The following is a 24,128-nucleotide window of genomic DNA, read 5'->3' as shown; positions in this document are numbered from 1 at the left end:
GACAACCCTTTCTATAAAAACCTTAGATCCTAAAAGATCTAATTTCCAGAACTATTAAAAACAGCACTACCCCCTTCAATTTCCAATCGAATGAGCCCTTTTTGAAGTTTTTACGACAAAGCCATCTATAAAAACCTTATATGCCTCCAGGGCATAGCTTGCAACCCTTGCCCTGAGGGTTGTGGGGAGGGGGGGGGGTGTCATCGTCAAAGACCTAATTTCCAGACCTTTAAACTACGTTAAACAAAATTGTTATCTCAAAATTTGGATTGGATTTATTTGGGGAAATGGTGGGCGTGAGAGGGGATTAGTTGCCCTCCAATAACTTTCGACTATTAAAAAGAGCACTAGCCCTTTCAATTTCCAATAGAATGAGCCCTTTTTGAAGTTTCTACGACAACACTTTCTATAGGAACCTTATTTAACCCTAGTCTATAACTTACAACCATTACCCTGAGGGCTGTGGAAGATTGTCATCCTCAAAGATTATAAAAACCATATATGCTACATTAGATTAACTCCCAACATGTGCCTTTTGAGGATTGGGGGATTTGTCATTCTCAAAGACCTATTTTCCTGAATTTTAAATCGAGCTGAAGAAATCACCCAACTCAAAATTTTAATTGGGTATATTTGTGAAAATAGCAGGCATAAAAGGGGCTTTAGTTGCCCTCCAACCACCTTCAACGATTAAAAAGGGCATTAGCCCTTTAAATTTCCAATCAAATGAGCTCTTTTTTAAGTTCCTACGACAACGCTTTCTATAAAAACCTTATATGCCCCCTGGGTATAACTCTACAACTCTTGCTCTGAGGGCTCTGAGGGGGTTATCATCCTCAAAGATCTAATTTCCAGAACTATTAAAAAGGACACTAGCTTTTTCAATTTCCAATCGAATGAGCCCTTTTTGAAGTTTCTACGAAAACGCTCTCTATAAAAACCTTATATACCCCATGGGCATAACTTACAACCCTTGCCCTGAGGGGATAATTTCCAGAACTTTCAACTACGTTGAACAAAATAACTATCTAAAAATTTTGATTGGATTTGTTTGGGGAAATGGTGGGCGTGAGAGGGGGGTTAGTTGCCCTCCAATCACTTTTCACTATTAAAAATGGAACTAGCCCTTTAAATTTCCGATCAATTGAGCTTTTTTTCAAGTTCCTACGACTACGCTTTGTATAAAAGCCTTATATGCCCCCAGGGTATAACTTACAACCCTTGCCCTGAGGGCTCTGAGGGTGTTATCGGCCTCAAAGACCTAATTTCATAAACTTTAAACTAAGTTGAACAAAATCGATATCTCAAATTTTGATTGCATGTGTTTAGAGAAATGGTGGGCGTGAGAGGGGGGTTAGTGGCCCTCCAACTACTTTCAACTATTAAAAAGGGCACTAGCACTTTCAATTTACGATCGAGTGAGCACTTTTTGAAGTTTTTCCACAACGCCTTCTATAAGAACCTTATATGCCCCCAGGACATAACTTACAGCCCTTGCCCTGAGGGCTGTGGGGGATTGCCATTCTCAAAGACATATTTTCCAGACCTTTCAACTACGTTGAACAAAATGTCTATCTCAAAATTTTGATTGGATGTGTTTGGGGAAATGGTGGGCGTGAGAGGGGGGTTAGTTGCCATCCAATCACTTTCGACTATAAAAAAACCACTAGCCCTATGAATTTCTAATTGAATGAGTCCGTTTTGAAGTTTCTACGAAAACACTTTCTATAAGAACCTTATGTGCCTCCAGGGCATAACTTAAACCATTGCCATGAGGGCTGCGGGGGAGAGTCCTCCTCAAAAATATAATTTCCAGATCTTTCAACTACGCTGAACAAAATGGCTATCTAAAAATTTTGATTGAATGTGTTTGGGGATATGGTGGGCGCCAGAGGGGGCTTGGTTTCTCTCCAATCACTTTTGACTATTAAAAAGGGCACTAGCCCTTTCAATTTCCAATCGAGTGAGCCCTTTTTGAAGTTTTTCCACAACGCCTTCTATAAAAACCTTATATGCCCCCAGGACATAACTTACAACCCTTGCCCTGAGGGGTTTGGGGCTTTGTCGTCCTCAAGGACATAATTTTCAGAACTTTCAACTACGTTGGACAAAATGCCCATCCCAAAATTTTTATTGTATGTGTTTGGGGAAATGGTGGGCGTGAGACGGGGGTTAGTTGTACCCCAATTACTTTCAACTATTAAAAAGGGCACTAGCCCATTCAATTTGCAATCGAGTGAGCCCTTTTTGAAGTTTTTACGACAACGCTTTCTATAAGAACCTTATATGCCCCCAGGGCATAACTAACAACCCTTGCCCTCACGGCTGTGGGGGGAGTGTCAATTTCAAAGACATAATTTCCGGACCTTTCAACTACGTTAAACAAAATGTTTATCTCAAAATTTTGATTGGATCTGTTTGGGGAAATGATGGGCGTGAGAGGGGGTTTAGTTGCCCTCCAATCACTTACGACTATTAAAAAGGCCACTAACCCTTTGAATTTCGAATCAAATGAGCCCTTTTCGAAGTTTCTACGGCAACGCTTTCTATAGAAACATTATATACCCCCTGGACATAACTTACAACCCTTGCCCCAAGGGCTGTGGGGGGAGTGTCCTCCTCAAAAATATAATTTCCAGATCTTTCAACTACGCTGAACAAAATGGCTATCTCAAAATTTTGATTGGATATGTTTGGGGATATGGTGGGCACGAGAGGGGGCTTGGTTTCTCTCCAATCACTTTCGACTATTAAAAAGGGCACTAGACCTTTCAATTTCCAATCGAATGAGTCCTTTTTGAAGATTTTATGTAAACCCTTTCTATAAAAACCTTATATGCCCCCAGGGCATAACTGATAATCTTTGCCCTGGGGGGTTTGGGGCAGTATTGATTCAGTCTTTGAACAGTTAAGATCTACCCATTCTTTTAAAAAGGATTAATCCCAGTTTTGAAGCAGCTGTTGGTAAAGGTTTTTATTCTGATTTAATTAGACACTGAATTCTTTCAGTAGTTACGAAATAGTGAGAAAACTTTTTACGTCTTATAAACTATTAAAATATTTATTCAGTATCCGTAACCTAGTGGAATGTGTGACGTCACTGGATAAATTGAATTGACTGGAGTTTCTGTCCAATGCATTAATTAAACTTTTGGCTTTCTTAAATTGAGATAATTTCATACAATATTCAAGTGCGGTATGACAGTTTGGCAATAATGAAGATTACAGTGAAAGAAAAGAGAAGAAAGGGAAGAAGGGAAGAGAAAAAGAAGAAAAACAGAAGGGGGGAAAAGGAAAAAAAAATGAAGTCCGGAGATCTGGATTTCGCTCGGTTACCTGGATTTCCATGGTGGCCAATAAGGATACTTAGTGTTCTTAGTCCCGAAAAAAAATTTCTAGTGTCAAGTACGGGGATCGTAAAACAGCAACTGTTACGATTGAAAATATGATGGACTTTGAAACTAATAAACAGGCATGCGGTGCTAGTAAACATGCATCCCTCAAAACAGCAATGGCTGACCTGAATAAAAATCCAAACTCTTACATGGAAACTGCTGCTAGCCTTGGCATTGAGAAAGAAGTGTGGCTTGAGATTTGTGAACTGAGAGCGGAGATTTCGCAGGTTGATAGCTCAATTAGTGATGTTGTGAAGAAAAGTATGGTAGAGGAGATTGGTAAGGCCAAACTGTCAAAAGATGATCTTGAGAAAATAACACAAACTGTTTATTCATCCGTTATGCTGGAACTTAAAAGTAGCCACGAAAAATTGGTGCACCGTATCGGAGCGCTGGATTTTAAAGTCAATTTCCTAGCACAAGCATTGTCAAACCTGTAGTATGATTTCGATGAAATGCAACAAGCTAGTAAGTCTTCCTACGTAGCTATTTACCACCTACCTGGTCTGAATGAAACAACCAGGCATCCCATAAATAATGAGTTAGACTTAATAACAAACAAACTAGGTCTACGATCGGTATCCGAGTCTAACATTGTGGATGTTAATATTTTGGGAAAGCCCAGTAGTAGCAGAACCCCCCCAGTTAGAGCCTGATTTAAAAACTCAACAGTAGCAAATGAAGTATTGAAGAATCGAAGCAAGCTGAAAGGATCTAAATGTTTCGTAAGCGTAAGCCTTAATCGTCGTAGACAGGAAGTTCTAAATGCTGCTAGGGATGTAGTGGGTATGAGAAATGCTAGGTCAGTGCAGGGCCGTATCCTTGCAAAGTCTGACAATCAAGTAGTTAGAATTAAGGACCTATCAGAAGTTGTATCGCTGAGCCGTCTTCAAGAACTTCCAGAACAAGGGTTCTGGCTAACAGACAAGAGAGTGACTAAACTGCTTTGGTGACATTAAGGTGAACTTTTTGTTTCAAGATGTCTCTGCTGACTAGTAGACTATCAGATCTTGCAGGATATTACTTTAATTTAGCTAATGTATGTGAACGAAGCCTTTGTGAACGTGATTGTGGGAATGAAAAAGTGAGTTCAGACCTGAATATTCCGGTATCTAAGTATATTGATCCCTGTGATCTGAGGCAAATTAAATCATCGAGTGATTTTATCATAGCCACGTATAATTGTCAGGGGCTTGAAACTGCGTTTGATACACTACTTACCACAGCTAATGAAAGTAATCTTTGTTTTGATGTAATATCACTAACTGAGACTTTCTTGAGCAAAATTTCGCCTTTGAGTTTGTATTCACTAGGAGGTTATTCTTTTTATTATCAAAATAGAACTCAGATGCGGAAAGGTGGATTAGGAATTTACGTGCGGAATGATATTTCTGTAACTGCAGAAGATACTTTAGGTGTCTGGGTTGAAGGTCGGTTTGAGTCTTTTGTTGTTAATGTAAAAAAGTATGATGTTGAAATTTTGATTGCTATTATTTACAGGACACCTAGTTCTAACCCCACGGAAACGTCTCAGCATTTTGAGATTCTTTCTCGGAATTTTGGGTTGTTTAAAAAGCCGTGTATGCTAATGGGAGATTTCAACCATAATTTATTGGAGCTAGGAAATAATATGAATGCAGAAGTTTTAACAGCTATGATGTCATTTAGTTTTTTCCCGTCGATTAGCATCCCCACACGACCTACAGAACGCAGAGTCACGCTTATTGATAACATATTAATTGGAGAAGATATTTGTGACCGGATGAAATCACCATATATGCTAGTTGTACCAGGTTCGGATCATCTCCTTATATTTGTAACAGTTTCGTTTAGCGATTTATCATCATATCCAAATGACCAGCATAAAATTGAAGAGAACATATTTGTTTTCAATGAACCCAATTTAAATAAATTAAAAGATCATTTAAGAAAACGGGAATGGAGTGATGTTTTGAGCCAGAATGACCCTGAAGTATGTTATGTTTTGTTTTTTGATAAGATTCGTGAAGCAATGCACAAGTGTTGTAAGATTGAAGAACCACATGAGAATAGATCGAGAAAGAATTTTAAACCTCAGTGGTTAACATAGGAATTACAAAATATGATACAATTAAGAAATAAGCTTTATAGTAGAATGCTTAAAAACCCTTCGAATGGAAATCAAGACATTTATGCTAGTTATCGAATTGTTGTCAATAAGAAGAAACAAGATGCCAAGAAGAATGATTTTTTAGCTGCTTTTGAACTTGCGAAGAACGATGTATACTCAACATAGAAACTTATCAGTCAAATTTTGAGGCCAAATAAACATAAAGATAATCCCTCAGGATCCCTCAGGAGATAGTTAACCCGAATGGAGAAAGAATAGGAAATTATCAATCTATAGCTGATAGTTTTTGTAAATTTTATACTGAAATTAGTCAAAATATTTCATCACAATTTGATAATGATTTTGACATAGAAGACGGAAGTAAAATTTCTTCAAGTTTTGATAATGATGGAAGCATTTTTGTTTTTGAACCGGTTTCAGCAAATGATTTGGAGAAGATATTGAATTCTTTGGGACCATCAGAGGCTCCTGGAATTGATCACCTGTCGAAACGGGTTCTAAAACATGTTTTGCCGATTATATCACATATTTTGATTTTCTTTAATCAGTTTGTCTTTTCAAAAGGGAATTGTTCCAAAAGGTTTAAAGAAAAGCCGTATTGTACCTTTATATAAGTATGGAAATAAGGAAAAGATAAATAATTACCGCCCTATTTCAATTTTACCAGTTATTTCAAAAAATTTTGAAAAAATAATGCATGATAAAGTAAGTAAATTTGCGGAAGAAAATAAAATAATGCCACCTAGCCAATATGGATTTCGGAAAAGGCATTCGACGGATCACGCAATTACCCATTTTATTTGTAAAGTGAAAGATTTTCTAGATACGGGTTTTTATGCCTCAGCGTTATTTATTGACCTGCCGAAAGCATTTGATACAGTAAACCAGAATCTTTTAGCTAGAAAGTTAAAGAAATATAAATTTCCGCCGTGGAATGTTAGTTGGATTGAGTCATATCTATCAGATGGGTCATAGGTTGTTATTGTTGGACCAAAAAGATCACGAGAGCACCTATTAACGTGTGGAATTCCACAGGGGTCGATTTTAGGGCCACTCCTTTACCTAATTTATACTGCGGATATAGGAAATTTTACGAAAGATTGTTTGACAATATCATTCGCAGATGATACAGTTTTATTATTCCGAGCTTTAAGTGTTGAAACCCTTTTTAAGACCATGGAGAGCGCATTGAATGATCTAATAAAATATACGAGGAGTAACCGTTTATTGATTAATATTAAAAAAACAAATTAAATGATTTTTTCCACTATTAAAAAGGTAAACACTGAACTATCTTTAACAGCTGATGGACATTTATTATATAGGGTTTCAAAATTTAAATATTTAGGTGTAATCATTGATGAATTATTGTCAATGAAAGAACAATTAAATTCAATATCTATAAACATTGCAAGAGGAGCTGGGATTTTGTATAGACTTCAAAATTCCTTCCCCAAAAAGTTTTGCGAACCCTTTATTTTACTCTTGTTTATCCTTATATGCATTATAGTTGTTACGTTTGGGCTAATTCTTTTTGTTATAACTTAAAGAAAATTCAAATCTCACAAAATAGAGCTATAAATTTAATTTGTTTTAATAAACTGGATGCTAAAGAAGTGTTCATTAAAATCTCAGTTGCTAACAGTGAGACAAATTTGTCAGCTCCAAACTGCTGTTTTCATGGATAAATACTTGAATAGTCTAGTACCTCTAATACTAACAAACCTTGTCCTTGTTCATTTATCTTCCTGTTAACAGGCTTATTCAGCGTCATCATCAAACTATTTTTCTCTCCTCTTCGGCATGCGTCATACTCAAAGAGCAACTTCTTCTACCAAATACTTTGGCGTAAAATTATGGAACAGCATTCCGCTGGAGATACAGGATTCTGTTTCAGTTACGTCATTTAAATATAATTATGAGAAACATCTTCTTTCTACAAGTACAAATAAATAGTTTTTGGGAGGAATGTCTTTTTTATGTAGTGTACAGTGCCTTTTTTTTCTTCAAAGTTTGTTTGTTTGTCAATTTGTTGCTTGTCAATAATTAATGATAGTATTTGTATGAATATTCGAGTTCTCCAGGGATTACACTTAGGCCCTAGAGATCATTGATCAGTCTTTTTTTCAAATTTTATATTTTTGTCAATTTGTTTTTTTTCAATAATTAGTGATAGTATTTGTATGAATATTCGAGTTCTCCAGGGACTACATTTAGGCCCTAGGGATCATTGATCAGTCCCTGGAGTTGTGTTTTATTTGTGTGTTTATATTAAATAAAGTCAAAGTTCAAAGTTGTCGTCCTCAAAGACATAATTTCCAGAACTTTCAACTACGTTGAACAAAATGCCCATTTAAATATTTTGATTGTATGTGTTTGGGGAAATGGTGGGCATGAGAGGGGGGTTATTTGTACCCCAATTACTTTCAACTATTAAAAAGGGCACTAGCCCATTCAATTTCCAATCGATTGAGCCCTTTTTGAAGTTTTTACGACAACGCTTTCTATAAGAACCTTATATGCCCCCCAGGGCATAACTAACAACCCTTGCCCTCACGGCTGTGGGGGGAGTGTCAATTTCAAAGACATAATTTCCGGACCTTTCAACTACGTTAAACAAAATGTTTATCTCAAAATTTTGATTGGAAGTGTTGGGGAAATGGTGGGCGTAAGAGGGGGTTTAGTTGCCCTCCAATCACTTTCGACTATTAAAAAGGCCACTAACCCTTTGAATTTCCAATCAAATGAGCCCTTTTTGAAGTTTCTACGACAACGCTTTCTATAGAAATCTTATATGCCCCCAGGACATAACTTACAGCCCTTGCCCCAAGGGCTGTGGGGGGAGTGTCTTCCTCAAAAATATAATTTCCAGATGTTTCAACTACGTTGAACAAAATAGCTATCTCAAAATTTTGATTGGATGTGTTTGTGGATACGGTGGGCGTTGAAGAGGTGTTAGTTGCCTTCCAATCACTTTCGGCTATTTAAAAGTGCACTAGCCATTCCAATTTCCAATCGAATGAGCCCTTTTCGAAGTTTCTGTGACAACGCCTTCGATACGAAGTGCCCTGGTCTGAAGGAAACAAACAAAAATAAATAATACATTGTGCCAACATCGTTCTTTACTTAGGCAGCGCTGTTGCGCTGCCTATGATAAGCGAGAAAACATTAGCCAAACTACAAATATTCCCCAAAAATATTCCAACAAAAGCACTTGCACATGGGTGAGTACATACATTTATCAAAAGATTGATTCTAGCATTTTAAAGAAAACCGTTTCAGTTTGAAATCCATATATACTCTAAGTAATTATTATTATGAAATCATTATAAATTATTATTAGTTATATATTATTATTATATTTAATTATAATTACTATAACTAATTAATTATATAAATTATTATATAATATAAATGATATATTATAACTAAAATAATACAAATTATTATAACGTAATTATTATAACTAATTATTATCATACCATAATTATTATAATGAAATTCTTACAACTCCACGTAGTCACCACTTAAATTATTATGATTTTTTATTTCATTTTTTACAGATTTATTTTTCATCTAAATGTTTTCCCGGTTTTTCTTGATTATCCAAACATCTTGATTGCGAATGTATGCATATGACTTCTTAACCAAAAACTGCCCTTCCGCTGCAAAAATGGTACTATCCACATTGTCAAATAAGTAGTTCATAAGTTTAGTTTTTATTCATGCGATTGACAAGAAAAACTTACATTTTACGAAAGCAATAGGGTCTGAAATATTACTAAAGGTTAAAAACAGGCAAATGTTAGCACATTTTTTCGTTTATATACAGGTAATAAATAAAAAAAATATATTTATATACAATGCTTTTAAAAAAATATTTTTAAATTACCAGAATCGTCATTATAACAATACCCAAAGGATTTGGGGCCAAATCCATTTTATCCATCAAGTCTAAACGTTGTTCAAGCCTCTAAACATTATTCAAATATCAAGCCTCTGACATCCTCCCACAAGTGGAGGTTGCCAAGTTTCTTGGTGTATTTATTGACTCATGCTTGTCATTTTCTAATCATATTTCTTACATCACAGCAATAATTTTGAGACAAGTAGCTATGATTAACCATGTGAACTATTTTCTTCCTCCTGACATCCTAGTTACCCTCTATTGGTCCTTTATTTTTCCTTACCTTTCTTATTGCGGATCAGTTTGGGGAAATACAAAACGGTCCTTCACTAAAAAACTCAAATTTGCCCAAAACCGTGCCATTAAAGCAGTTTTTCGGCTTCCCCATCTATATCCAACCCGTGATTTGTACTCAGATTTTGGCATAGCTCAACTAGATCAAATCATACAAAAACTAAACTTATCACTTGCTTACTCTGCTTTCCACAATAATATTCCTCCTCAACTACTACCTATTATAATATTAATAATTCGGAAGCCCACTGTCTCCGTTCATCCAATAGAGCCTTTATAATTCCTAAATGCATTTCTAGTGCTGCCCAGAAATTTCCCATTTACAAGTCTATTATTCAATGGAACAAAATACCCTCCAGTGCTGAGCTAGCCACAAGTTTCTGCACGCTGTACAACAATGTAACAAAACTTGATAATATAATTTAATGCTTCAACTTTTAACCAATTTGCTTTAATAACCCATGTTTCATTCTTCTATCCTTTTTTTCAGTGTCACTTAAATTTTTTCTTTTTTTTGGTCCTGGAAAAGTTCTCTTCTAGAATCTTTATTGTTATTGATGTTTGTGTTATGTTTTTATTCGAATAAATATTAAATTATTAGATCGAAATTACCTGAATCGTCATTCTAACAATACCCAAAAGATTTGGGGCCAAATCCATTTTATCCATCAAGTCTAAACATTGTTCATTTTCCTTCAGTTTGAAAACGATAGTCCTTATGAGTGCTAATAGTAGGGAGACTGCTCTTTGGAAGGCCAAATGGGGCTTATCCTCTTGAAGGAAATTCGGAATTCGTTGTAAATAGCTATTGAATATCTCCATAACAGATAAAAAGGCAGGAGCTATTCCTGAAATTGACAGAAAATTGGTGACACTGTTGTCTAAACTGTATCATTCCATCTCCTATTTATAAATAAAAAAAGCAGAATCTTGTATCGGCGTCGCCGTGGTGCAGCACTGGCTATGTTTAAAAGTATTAACTTTAAAAAAGATAAAATTTGTTTAATGAATTTTTTTCGATGACAAATTAAAATACACAAACGTACTTAAAATTCTCATAAATATTTCAAATTAATTGTCAGTATAATAGAAGCAAAGAATATATCAATACAATAGCAGCAATAAATCTGAAACCCGCATTTCGGAAAACCTCGGAAAACCAAGAGAACCAGGTCGATTTTCAGCCAGTTGAAAAAATCAAGTGAAACGACAAAGACAGATATTTCGGCAATGACAAGAAAAACAAAACAAGAACAACAAAGAACAAATTAACGACTATAATTTATAATTGGGAAAGAATTATGTCCAAGCGATTGGCTTTGCCTGTCTACTAGCCGGATTTTTGCTTATACGGTCGATTTTCAGCCAGTTGAAAAAATCAAGCGAAAAGGTAAAAACAGATATTTCGGGAAAACCTCAACCCAGCCACCCCGAACGCTAGACAGTAAAAAAAACAAAAAAAAACCTAGCCTTTTGAAACGAATCTTAACAGAACAGGAAACAAAGACAAAAAAAAAACAAGAAAAAACAAACAAATGAAGACTATTAATGATTTAGATTGGGAAATAATTCTGTCGAAGCGATTGGTCTTGCCTGTCTACTAGCCTGATTTCTGCTAATATAATCAAAGGATCTTGGCTTAAAATGAGGAAGAATCCGAACCCGATTCTCTTTGTATTAAGTAATAATTCTTTCGTAGTTAATATTCTATGTCTATAAATAATAAGTAATATTTATCTTATTTTTATATGGTAGTTGACAAACACCATACTAAAAAATTCCTTTTCCAGACTAGGGGCCTAACTATTTTTAAACGGTCAGAAAATCACAAAAAGGAACACTAACTTTATGTCCGTATTTCTTTAGGTGTTGGATAAATTAGCAAAGTATTAAAAAAAATCCATAAACTAAAAACTTTTTTTAAACTAAAAAAAAACAAAATAAACACATTTATTAAATATTTAACATCAAATTAAAAAGCATTTATTAAGCACCTCCTTCAGTTTCTACTTTCTTGTACAAGGAGTCCAACAAAACCAGCAAAGACATCAAACCAAAAAATTTTTCATTCTTGTCAAGGATAATATATAATAGCCAAGAATCGTTTTTAGGAGTGGGATAAGTGGGACGAAGGGATGGTGGAAATGCTAAAAGTAACTGCTAAAAAGATATGGGAGTATGGAAAAGTGTGCCCATGTGGCAATGCACAACAGAGGGTGTTTTCGAAGAATAGAAGATTGGCAGGATAAGGTTAGATGAGGGTTAAATGTTAAGTATATGCGTGTATATCGAGGATTGAGTCGGTTTCGTCTCCCTTTTTAGTCTTTTTGAGTATTTTTTCTTCATTTCATCTTTTTTGGGAGTTTCTCTTATATATTCGGTTCGCTGTTTTTTTTTTCGTAAAAAAAAATCCAATAAAATATGTTTAATAATTTTAAAATTTGTTCTCCTGTGGTAGCGCAGCGGGTTGATGCTTTGCTTGGAAAAACGGAGCCCATGGATGGATTCCCGCTGCGCCAAAGTTGACCGACAGGCTTGCTACTCGTCCCTGTGAAAAAGACCCAGCACCTGAAACGTTGATTAGACGCCCTCTGGGGCAACAATGGCTCTGGATGATTTTTTTTTTTTTTGTTATTAATTCCTGAATTCAATAATTCATTAATCTTTTTAATGATTTATACGCCAGATGACCTTGAAGCCTAAATTTTCTGTGACACACTAGAGTTGTCCAGTTTCCTTTAGTTTGGCGATTTAAAATTGCTTCTAAATAGGTATATTAATGTGCTACAGAATATACAAAGCGCTTTCCAAAAATAACATCCTCACTCCATAAATGATATCATGTACAATCGTTAAAGGCCATTTATTTACAAGGTTAACGATCCTTGCATGGCTGCAACGATTGATTCAAGCTAATAAGGAACAAAGTTCAGCCCATAGTTACCGGAAATTTAAAAAACTTAAATAGAACTGTCAAGTGAGAAATAAATTGTTATTTTAAGCTGATTCAGGAATCGTAACAACAAATTCCGTTAATTTTAATGGTCGACGTAGTCTGGTTCGATTTAGTTTAACATCCCCACCCCAGCATTTCATGAAAGTTTCATCTCAATACATTCAACGTCAGTAGTAGCAATAATAGTAGTTGTAGGAACAGTAGCCGTTGTAGTAGTAGATGTATTAGCAGTTGCAGTATTGTCAGGTGTCTACTGCAAAAGTAAATTTATAGGAACTTCAAAAAATAACATGTAAACCACAAAAATGGTATTAAAATGAAATTAAAGCTGCATCATTAGAATTGCCCAAGCTGAAAAGCTCATATAGGAAAGTTACAGCCTCCCACCTTGAAGAACAAGGAAAACAGCTATTTTACATGGGTAGCAGTGATGGGTCCTTTCTTTTTATTCTTTGTTTTTTACTTTTTTTTTACTTATTATTAATATATAGGAATGTACTATAATGTATGTGTAAGTAGAGTGGTGTATTCTATTTTAAATAGAAATCAAGATCAATTCTATAAATTAGAAAAAAATATTAGATTTTTTTTATTCTAAGACCTTTTTTTTAAAGATTTTCGCTTATTAAAGGATTTTTTTTTATAATTGTGAGTATAATTTTAAATCTGAACACAAATATTGTAAAGTAGAATTGTAGGGTGGAAAAAAAAATATTTGATAAAAAATATTAAATCAATATTAACCATACCAAATCAGTATGGGCATTACCAACGAACCTTACCAATGAACCTTACAAACTAAACAGCAGAAAATATCAACTCAATGAACCTTACCAGAAAAATCAGTACTGGCAGAGAAGACTTGAAGTGCAATAGCTAGAATATTGATTTGAAGGCGCGGCTCATAGCCCGTAAAGGAGGGGCATAAAGTTGAAAGCAGTTCACTTACTTTAGCGGCTGAAACTGACAAGGTTTCTCCCCTGAAAAAAAAAACAAAAAAAAAAAAACAACTAAACAAAAAAATTAAATAAAATTAAAAAAAATTACATTATGGATACAAATACTGAGGTACCAAGGATATTGTAAATTGAATCTGACTGTTTAAATTGGCTAAGGGGAAGCTTAAATTGGTTAAGGGGAAGCTTAAATTGGTTAAGGTTAAGGATATTGTAAATTGAATCTGATTGTTTAAATTGGTTAAGGCGAAGCTTAAATTGGTTAAGGGAAAGCTTAAATTGGTTAAGGTTAAGGATATTGTAAATTGAATCTGATTGTTTAAATTGGTTAAGGGGAAGCTTAAATTGGTTAAGGTTAAGGATATTGTAAATTGAATCTGATTGTTTAAATTGGTTAAGGGGAAGCTTAAATTGGTTAAGGTTAAGGATATTGTAAAAAGAATCTGATTGTTTAAATTGGTTAAGGCGAAGCTTAAATTGGTTAAGGGAAAGCTTAAATTGGTTAAGGTTAAGAATATTGTAAATTGAATCTGATTGTTGAAATTGGTTAAGGGAAAGCTTAAATTGCTTAAGCTTAAGTATATTGTAAATTGAATCTGATTGTTTAAATTGGTTAAGGGGAAGCTTAAATTGGTTAAGGTTAAGGATATTGTAAATTGAATCTGATTGTTTAAATTGGTTAAGGGGAAGCTTAAATTGGTTAAGAGAAAGCTTAAATTGCTTAAGGTTAAGGATATTGTAAATTGAATCTGATTGTTTAAATTGGTTAAGGGGAAGCTTAAATTGGTTAAGAGAAAGCTTAAATTGCTTAAGGTTAAGGATATTGTAAATTGAATCTGATTTTTCAAATTGGTTAAGGGGAAGCTTACAAAACCACGAACATCCCCCCAAATAAAGAGAAAATTTGGGATTTCAATTTACTGCCAAAGACCACGCAGCTTTTCCATGATGAAAGAGACGATAACGACAAAACTTGTGAAGATATGATAACGCTGCGAATATAAACTAAAGGGACAATTTTGGCTATGTGTGCAACAGCTATTCTAAACAAAATACGATATAAAATCAATAAAAAGAAAACCAACTCACTGAAAGAAATTCATTGATAAAATAAATTTATAAACTAAAATCATAAAGCAAATTTTGAAAAAAAAATGCTTTCTTTTTATAAAGAAATAAAGTTTGTTTTCTTGTTATTTACTTATATTGTATTTAACTGATGACGACTGTTGCATATGTAGCCAAAATATCCGCTTAGGTTGTATTCACTATGTTATTTACTGTTTTCATAAATTTCCTCGTTATCTTTTCCGGTTTTATTAGAATTCATTTTTTAATGAAAAAGACCTACATTTGCAGTTATTCAGGTTTTGGTAGAATTGGGTGCCAGATTCAAAGGAAAGCAACGTGGTTGAAAAGTCAGCAAAAATAAGCTAAAAACAAACGGCAGCAAACAGCTTACGGAGTCTAATTTTTGTGGGAATAGAAACATTGTTAATGTTAGAACTTTTAAGGACGAAAATCATTGTCAAGTTTAAATAAATGGTTGTGCTTCTTTATTTCCACGTCTAAATGTGGCAGCACTCTCTAAAATGTCGCACTTCACTAAAAACTTGACAAATTCTAAACAAAAAAATTTTACGAAATCGCAGTTTTCAGGTATGAATAGATCTAGATGTATTACAGTCCAAGATCTACAGAGGAGTAGCTTCAGCATTTTTTTGGAGGGGGGGGGCAAGAGGGGTCCATATCCAGATATTCAAGGAGCAAGGACTATATAATAATATTTTTCTCCAAAATATTAGAGCGACAACTATCCCCCTTGACCCCACTGAAACGACGCCCCCTGAAGATGAACTAAGGTTAAAGGGTCCAAAAATATTTTCTTTTCATGCCCTGTGTATTTTAAATTTCGCTTAAGGTATTTCGGGTCTCTATATAGTAGAAAGTCAAAAGCAGTGAAATTTGTTATCGGAAATACACTTAATTTTATCCAATGATGCCTTAAATATTTTCACTTAAACATTTTCCTGGGGCCACAGTAGCGGATCGATCATGAAAAGTCCGATAGTGTGCAGTATGTATCAAATATTTGTAAGTACGTGTTCAGAAAATACTTGAGCGGCTTATTGGAAAGCCGAGAGGTTAGTACGCTGGACTTAAAATCCTTTGTCCGTGAGGACAACGGTTCGAGTCTTGGTGTCGCTGTTTTTTTTTTGTTTGGAATGGGGGGTCAGTGGTGCGACTCTGAAAGCTTAGCCAGAGTCAACCCACCTCTAAATGGGTATCTGGAAAAATATGGGGAAGGTAAATAGGAAGGGTGTGCGAAAGCATAGAATGGCTGGCCCCCAGCCCCCATTGCACTTCCTGGCTGAAGGGCCATGAAACGGAGATAAACACCGCTAGTAGGGACTGTAAAGTTTAATGCTATATTCTTTATTTTTTTAACTTATTGTAAACCAATGAGTTAAAAAAAACTTAGAATGATGATATAAAAATATTTATTAAGTTTTTAGGTTGTTTTCTAACTAGCCTCAAACTTATGTCTGAAACTGTATTTTTAGTCGATTATAAGTTTTGAGGCTATTTATTGAAGTTACCAATTAAAACTATTTATGGGTTGAAACCATGGTTTTTTTTCATGCTTTGATATGAGAATATTATATTGGAACTTAGGATCGCTATTAAAGGGCGCTGGCCATAGAGAGAAAATGTTCACACAGAAGTTTAGAAGCTTCTTTATCTGTATGCATAAAAAAATACATGACTTGTATTCATAAAATATTTCTCTGTTCTACTTCACTGTAACTGCTAGTTGATTAATAAATGCATGTGAAGCGTCATTACTACAAAGACTTCTGTTTTGTTGTCCTAAGAAAAACAATAAATCAGACGTCGTGAATCAAAACAAATAGTTATTTCCTTAATATTGAGTCTCAATGGAGGTCCCTTGGTCCCGTCCACATGTCCTGAGATTTACAAGTGATAAAAGAAAAAACTAATTTTTCTCTCTACAAATCCATACAACAAATATATCTATCACAACTTGTTGTCCTCATTTAAACATCTTTAGTTCTGTCTACTTTCCTTTGAAAGTTTTGAAGATAATACATAGACATAAACAGTGTTTGGGCCATTTATGGCCGTGACCAATTGACAAAACCCATTGTTTTTGTTTTAATATTTCCCTCTCTTATGCCGGTTTTGCCCAGTAAATAACAAGCCAATCGGGCGTAAAAAAAAAGGTTGGCCTATTTTGGCGTAACGAACTAAACCAAAAGAATTCAAACAAACTAGCAGCATAGCATTTTGTTCGCCTTCCTCCCACAGCATGACATTTGAAGCCCCTCCCCCCACGAAAACTTCAAAATAGTTCAACTTCATTTCAAGCCGCAAGGCAAAACCTGGTGAAGTTACTATGTAAATTTGTCACCATTTAAATTAAATCTGTAGAGTGTGTAAAGGAAAATAGTTGCTTGGCTAAAGGTACCCGTTGCCTAGCGTTGCAAAGTTGTTTTCAGAGCTCAAGATCCTGGAATGGCCGAGAGTTACTGACATTAGACAATTAAATGGGCAGAACTCTGGTGTGAAACAGTGAGGCGCTATAATAAGCCCCAAAATGTATCTAATAAACCTTAAAGCTTCCCCAACGTTTTTTAAACGTTTTCTTTGTGTTTTATATAAAGTTTTACCGCTACTTTGTCCCGAAATTCGAGAATTATATTACTCTACTAGAAGATATCTTACGTGAACAGCGGTTCCATAGCCTCCAAATTTTCCAGGGTTTCCACAAATTATCCCCCAAAGAGAACTGGACTCCCTAAGCCTCCCCAGAAGTTAACATTAACAAAAATTAGCGATTTGTAAGTCACGTTAGTGTTCCTGTATTTACGGATGTTAATTTATTTTTAAAAAAAACTGGGAAAATGGGGACAACAGCAGAAAGATTTACTATGATGGATGCACGACTTGTGACGCAAAGAGGATGCGATAATTATAGATGCTTATTTCCTGCATGTTTAAGGGAGAGGGAACAGAGGTTAGAAGATACGGAATACCGGCCATGGGGCAAAAAAAAAAATTCTAAACCTCTAGGTTAGAGACCACTTAACACTTTATCATAAAATCAATCCACGTCGGTCAGAAAAGCCTCGTTTCAAAATTTCATTAGAGATCACCCCGACCAATATGGGAAAGCGGAGATTTACACACATTATTTTATTTTACAATTTTTTTTAATTTTAAAATTAAATCAAGTCATTCAGAAATGCCTCAAGAAATGGATTTTAGGTTAAAATTTTCAAAATTCCATAAGACCTCCATTCAACCAATACGGGGAAGAAAGAACGTACCCCCTAGCTTTCCTTTATTTGAAGTAATTACTTGAAGTGATAAATTAAGGTTAGTCATGGAATACAAGTACTAACATTGCTAAGGGTAATTTTTAAAAAAACTTTAGTTACTGCAGTTTTACTATCACTTAAATATTCAAAAAGGTTAAAAGCCTAGAAAAGCTAAGAATTTATTTTTCCTGAAGTTCTAATGGATTTCGTTATAATCATTTATTTTGGGAAAGACTACATAAACATCCAAACGTTTTTTTTTCCTTCTTAAAAAGTTGTCTTTAAGAGTTGAATCAACTTAAAATATTTCGATATTGGAAAAGAATCTAAACTGTGTGGAAATGTGTAATGAAATTTTCCAAGCGTATTTGCACATTGTATTTTTATTTTTTAATGCAGAACAAAAATGATTTTTGCTAAAAAAAAACAAAAAACGATACATAACATGTTCACGCATATATATATATATATATATATATATATATATATATATATATATATATTATATATATATATATATATATATATATATATATATATATATATATATATATATATATATATATATATATATATACATATATATATATCAGGCCGTGTCCAGGGAGGTTACCCGGTTTGAACCCCCCCCCCCCGAAATTTTTGACCGACTCGAAAATAAGTCGAAAATTAGTAAAACCTAGGTAAAAATCAGTAAAATTAGTCGAAAATTGAGTCAAAAATTAGTAACCCTCCCCCCCCCCCAAAAGTCAAAAATTAATAAAACCCCCCTGAACAAAAATCCTGGATACGGCCCTGATATATATATATATATATATACATATATATATATATATATATATATATATATATATATATATATATATATATATATATATATATATATATATATATATATATATATATATATATATATATATATATATATATATATATATATATAACCTTATGAACCTTACCTTTTACAATCGGATATCAAAGCGACTAACAAATTGGTTAATGCAGACTTGACAATTTCGAATCTATTCTGTTTCACAATTTTGCATAATGACTCCATAGTTTTTTCAATAAGAGCAGCTACAGCACTATCCTGTATTTTAATCGGGGATCGGTCGTTCATAATGATTATGAAGAAATCTCTGAATGCGTTGAGAAGATATAGCTCTTGGCCCTCAGTAACAGCACGCGAAGATTCTATTAAAGTCATACTCATTTCTTGTGAAGGTTGAAAGCCTTCAACAAGTTGAAGAATGACCTGAAAAGAAATAAAAATTGATTTACTGATTTACGTGATCCAATTTATAATTTATTAGCAAGTATTTCATTTCCAATTAATTAAAACATTATCAAAGAAATAAATACAATTCAAAAAAATAAGCGAGACGAAATTAATTTATGACGGAATTTACTAAAACAAAATTTGTACAGTATTCTGGAAAGCATATAAAAAAATGGTTACTAAACTGGAATAGTTAGCGAATGGCTACAATGCTGGTCCCTTCGGAATTTGTTTATATTAGTTTCTATGAATATCGAGTTGCTCTTAACTCTAAAGACAATGTTCAATTCATCTATAGCACTTAGCGTAACTAATATTTACGTTCTATGTATTTAAGTGTTGCTATGCATTACGGCAGAATGTAATGGTCTATGGTACAAAGGTAATTAATTGTAACCTCCAAGTTTGCAAGTTTTCTTCTTGACATGAAGCTGCAAGCTTTCTTCTTGACAACAATGAAGTTCACACACGCTTGAAAGGTACTTAATAACTATCTTTCTCTACTACGCTCAATATGGATGATACAAACACTAATTCTAACAATACCGTTTAAACAAACACAAAGAATGACAACAAACCAGTTTTCATTTTTACTCGCCCCTTCTGTTCCAAACTCTCATACGAGAAAACATTTAGAAAGGAGAAGAAAGAAGAAATTTTTATGCCCAGACGCGATAAAAGAGTGAAAGCATCATTTAAAAAAAGCGACAATACTCTTTGAATGTTCTCTAAAGATAATATTGGCAAATTGAATACACAAAACGCTCATGTATAGTGTTTTGAAACTTAATAGATGCGTATTGCCAGCCTTTATAAAATTAAAGAGGTATTTTCTCTTACATTTTAAAAAATAATAAAGCAAGAATTTCCAAATTCAAGAAAAAGGCTCTAAAAAATCTCCAAGTCCTAGAAGAAAGAAAATCTTCAAGAAATTACCAATTTTATTGTAAATTACCTTTATAAATTTAGACACTACAGTAAATTACTTTTTTTTTTAAAATGCAGATAGCTGGTTTTGAACCTTAAGAGAGACAAGTATTGCCACCTTTACAAAATATGTGTTCAAGCGTACTCTTACATTCTAAGAATCCTAAAAAGAAGAATCCCCGAAATCTAAAAGAAAGTCTCTAAAAATCTCCAAATCATTGGCGAGAAAGAAAATTTACAGTAAATTACAAAATTTTCAAGTATATTACAAACACTTCGTCTGCACACGACAGTAAATTACTTGTTTTTTTTTTAAGTGCAGATAACTTTGCGAGCAACCTAAATTGGCAACGCTGACGAAAACTTGATGCTATTCTAAAAACTCCATAATCTAAAAATTCCTCTAACTTTATGTTTTATATTTAATTTAAATTTTTGAGCAAAGTAAGGGCCCTATCATGTAGTATGCCTAGTATAAAATTAATATAAGCGCTAAAGAAATTACAAAAGTTATTTTTTGTACTTTGCTGTATATTTTATAGTAGGTGGGGATTAAATTATTATTATTATTGTTTAAACTCCAAAACTCGAAAAATTTCAGTTCAAACCAACTATCAGTCACAATTACTGGTCATAACTTTTAAAGATTCTTGAACACCACTGTGGGGTTGTTGATACAGACGTATAACACATTTAAAGCGGCTTTCTTACTTTATAGCATCTACTGATGAAGTTACGTAACCTATAACATAAAATTTCCCACCTAAACAATTCTTTTTATGCTAAGCTAACGTAAAAATCCGTAAAACCGATTATAATCAGTGTCTAAAACTATCACATTCATCACAAGCAAACAATTCAAAGATTTATAATGTGGAATGAGGACGGTGACCCAAGTTAAGATGACGATCTCATGACTATTGAAGATGAATTACTTGTGATAATGAAAACAGCTTGAAAGGCTCTTTAGGCGAAGTTTATTGATTTATTTCAAAATATATTGATTGCTAATCCAGGAATCCCATTTTGTTGCTACTATATTAATTTTTCCAAAATATAGATTGAAAATATGTAAAATTCTATACACAGCTCGAATTTATTCATTCTTTTGCACCGCAGCGTGGACTTCGTTCAATGCAAAAATGAGCCGTCAAAATGTGGCTAAAACGTAGATTACTAGTCGCAAAACTGACATTTTGACTTGATATCAAGTGACAATACTCTAGATTTAACGAATAATAATCAGAGGGATAAGAGCACTATTGTGTGTGTGTTTGTGTTCTTATGCGCGTTCGTATATTTGTATATAGATCAATCTACGGATTAGCGACGCTTCTTGATTACTTAGGCCATTGGCTTGAAGAATTGATTCAGCCGTAAGCTTCCCAGACTCATGGTGGCTGAGCTTGAAGAGTCACACCCCTTACCCCTGCTTAAAGCCAAAGGATTGTCTATACCAGGACTCGAACCCCCATCCCCAGGGACATAGGATTAAAAGCATGCCATCTACTCAACTAGGTTGGTACTTGCGTGTGTATGCATAGTAGAGATTAAAAAAAAATGAGCTACCTGTAAAAGTTTGACAATGTTTTTTTCTGCAACAAGATCCTTAAGGCGAGATTGTAGTTCTGAGTCTGGTTTCCATCTAGAAGCGAATAAATCCAAACTCAAAAGTTGTAAACAAGATGTCAAGCAGCCACAGTCTCTAAAAAGACAAGAATTTCTTTAATCCAAAATTTCGTAATTTCAAATTTATATTTCAGTTATTTTAAAATTTCAAAGTTCAAAAAATTCACACAATTCAAAAAATTCCAACAATGTCATTATTTTTTTATATCTAGTTTCTAGATATTATATACTAGGCATGAGAGCATATAATATTCTGGCTTGAGAGCATATAAGGGACTATCTACAGCGTATATAAGAGGACAGACATAGCCTTACATATTATAAAGTAATATACAAAATTCCTCCTTGGTATAGGTATTTTATGTGGAACTTTATTTAACCGACGGGTCCCCTTGCCCATCAGCCTCAGCGTGAGTCTTATATACACTGCAGTATTAATTTTAAATTCTAAACGCAGGAAAAAGCTTTCCTCTGTTGTTAGCTAGAGCCTAGTAAAGAGATAATCAATTTTTTGATACTAATGACCTTTGTTAGGATTAGCACTATATGTATATATATATATATATATATATATATATATATATATATATATATATATATATATATATATATATATATATATATATATATATATATATATATATATATATATATATATATATATATATATATATATATATAACTGGAGAAAAAAGAAGACATATCACTGATATACAGGCTAAAACATGATTTTCTTCAGTTCTTGAGTTGGGGTAGGGGCGAAGGACTTCTTGTTCACGTGGCGCATGTGGCGCACTTAAAACTTCATGCGGCACACTTAAAGCTCATTGTTTGCTTGTTTTTAACCCAGGTTTTTTTCTTTTATCTTTGTTACCCATACCCACTAGTGTCAAAACTACGTAACTACATGTAGAGGTTATTTTAATTAAAAATTGAATTCGGGACTTTTCCTAATTTTTCAAAATATATATGGTTGTGCAAATTTCTAATTTCACCAATTTAAATAGATTTGATTTTCACTGTCATTGTAACTTTAAAGTTTAACATGGATATGGTAGCTATCCCCGAATCAGTGTCAAATGCAAATTATTCTATATTGGTAAATTTATTTTAGAAAGTGTTATTTAATTTTGTTTACTATGGATATGGACTATGTTTTCCTCTTTAGGGTGTAAAACAGGAGGCTTTGAATAGATTAGGATGGAGGGGGAGCGTGCATAGCTGTGCTGGCCTCAGGCGGCTTGGTGCTGCGGTCACTTCTTAGTAGTATGCTAGTAGTAGCATTAAACTCTGAATGCTGATGGAATTGTGTTTAGACCAAAGTAAGTTAGATTTACCGCCGATGGCAAATATAGAAGAGAAAAATTATAATTTTGAAAAACCAAAAATAGATTCCCACGAAGATCCCTTAAAGTAGCATGATTTGAGTCTAGAAGATGATTTATGAGGATCGAGTTTGGTATTTCAAATTATCTCAGCAAACTAAAGATGAATGTTTCTGTGAAAAAATTTCAAATTTGAATAACTTAATATTTAGGGTTAGACACATTTTGCTTTTTTTGGGCATACAGATTTTTGAATTTACATATAGCAGATTTCAAATGCCAACAATAATCAGAATTTTTTAAAATTGCGGCCACTGTGTAAGCAGTAGGCTGCTTATCTCGGAGCCAAGGAAATACCATATACAGTACACATTTTTTTTTTGGTAGACTTGACTTAGGTCTCCTAGTGGGCGCTGCTCAGCGTAAAGAGTGACTTATGCCTCCTCCTTCCGCTTCAGTCCAGTGTGAGCGTTTGCACTTCGCTCGGTCTGATGTTTGCCATCGTCAGGAGCTCGGACAGGCTGTCAGATCATCCTTTCTTCAGGAGGCCGCGAGGTCACTTCCAACCTGCTTTCATAGGGTCAAAGTCAAAGATCGTCTTTGCGGGTAAGTGCAGGGGCATTCGATGTAGCTGTCCAAACCATCGCAAAGTACCTCGGCTGCTTGGGTAGAGAACCCAGACTGCTTGGCGAGCTGCAGTAGCTTCTCATTACTCACGAAATCAAACCACCTTACACATTCGATCCTTATCGCTAATCGTCTGGAATACATCAATTGACTTTACTGTTGCAGTTGATGCAAGTCATGTCTCAGCTCCGTACACCATTACAGAACCGACGAGGGCGTTGAAAATCCGCAGTTTAGTTGAACGACTGATGTTCGGTTTTCGCCAAAGATGACGGTTCATCCTACCCATGGCAGAAGACGTTTCGGATATCCTTGCTTGCAGCTCAGAGAGAAGCGAGTCGTCGGAAAAAATTGTGAAGCCCAGGTAGGTGAACAAGAAC

General features: G+C 34.2%; 1 protein-coding gene across 1 annotated transcript in view; it reads right to left on the bottom strand.

The window, feature by feature from the left end:
* Nup188 (nuclear pore complex protein Nup188) overlaps positions 1 to 24,128 on the bottom strand; it is a 118,913-nt gene that overhangs the window by 3,153 nt on the left and 91,632 nt on the right. Inside the window, exons 17-20 of the mRNA XM_089101215.1 lie at positions 21,737 to 21,872; positions 18,921 to 19,216; positions 13,497 to 13,642; positions 10,319 to 10,554 (exon numbers count right to left, since the gene is read on the bottom strand). Of these exons, the coding sequence (XP_088957341.1) occupies positions 10,319 to 10,554; positions 13,497 to 13,642; positions 18,921 to 19,216; positions 21,737 to 21,872 (814 nt within the window). The remainder of the gene's footprint in view (positions 1 to 10,318; positions 10,555 to 13,496; positions 13,643 to 18,920; positions 19,217 to 21,736; positions 21,873 to 24,128) is intronic.

Source organism: Artemia sp. Qi Xiang Cuo, chromosome 15 (genome assembly GCF_049724085.1).
Source record: "Artemia sp. Qi Xiang Cuo chromosome 15, ASM4972408v1, whole genome shotgun sequence".
NCBI lineage: Eukaryota > Metazoa > Arthropoda > Branchiopoda > Anostraca > Artemiidae > Artemia > Artemia sp. Qi Xiang Cuo.
The sequence above is the reverse complement of the archived record's forward strand: the minus strand, read 5'-3'. Positions and strand labels throughout refer to the sequence as shown.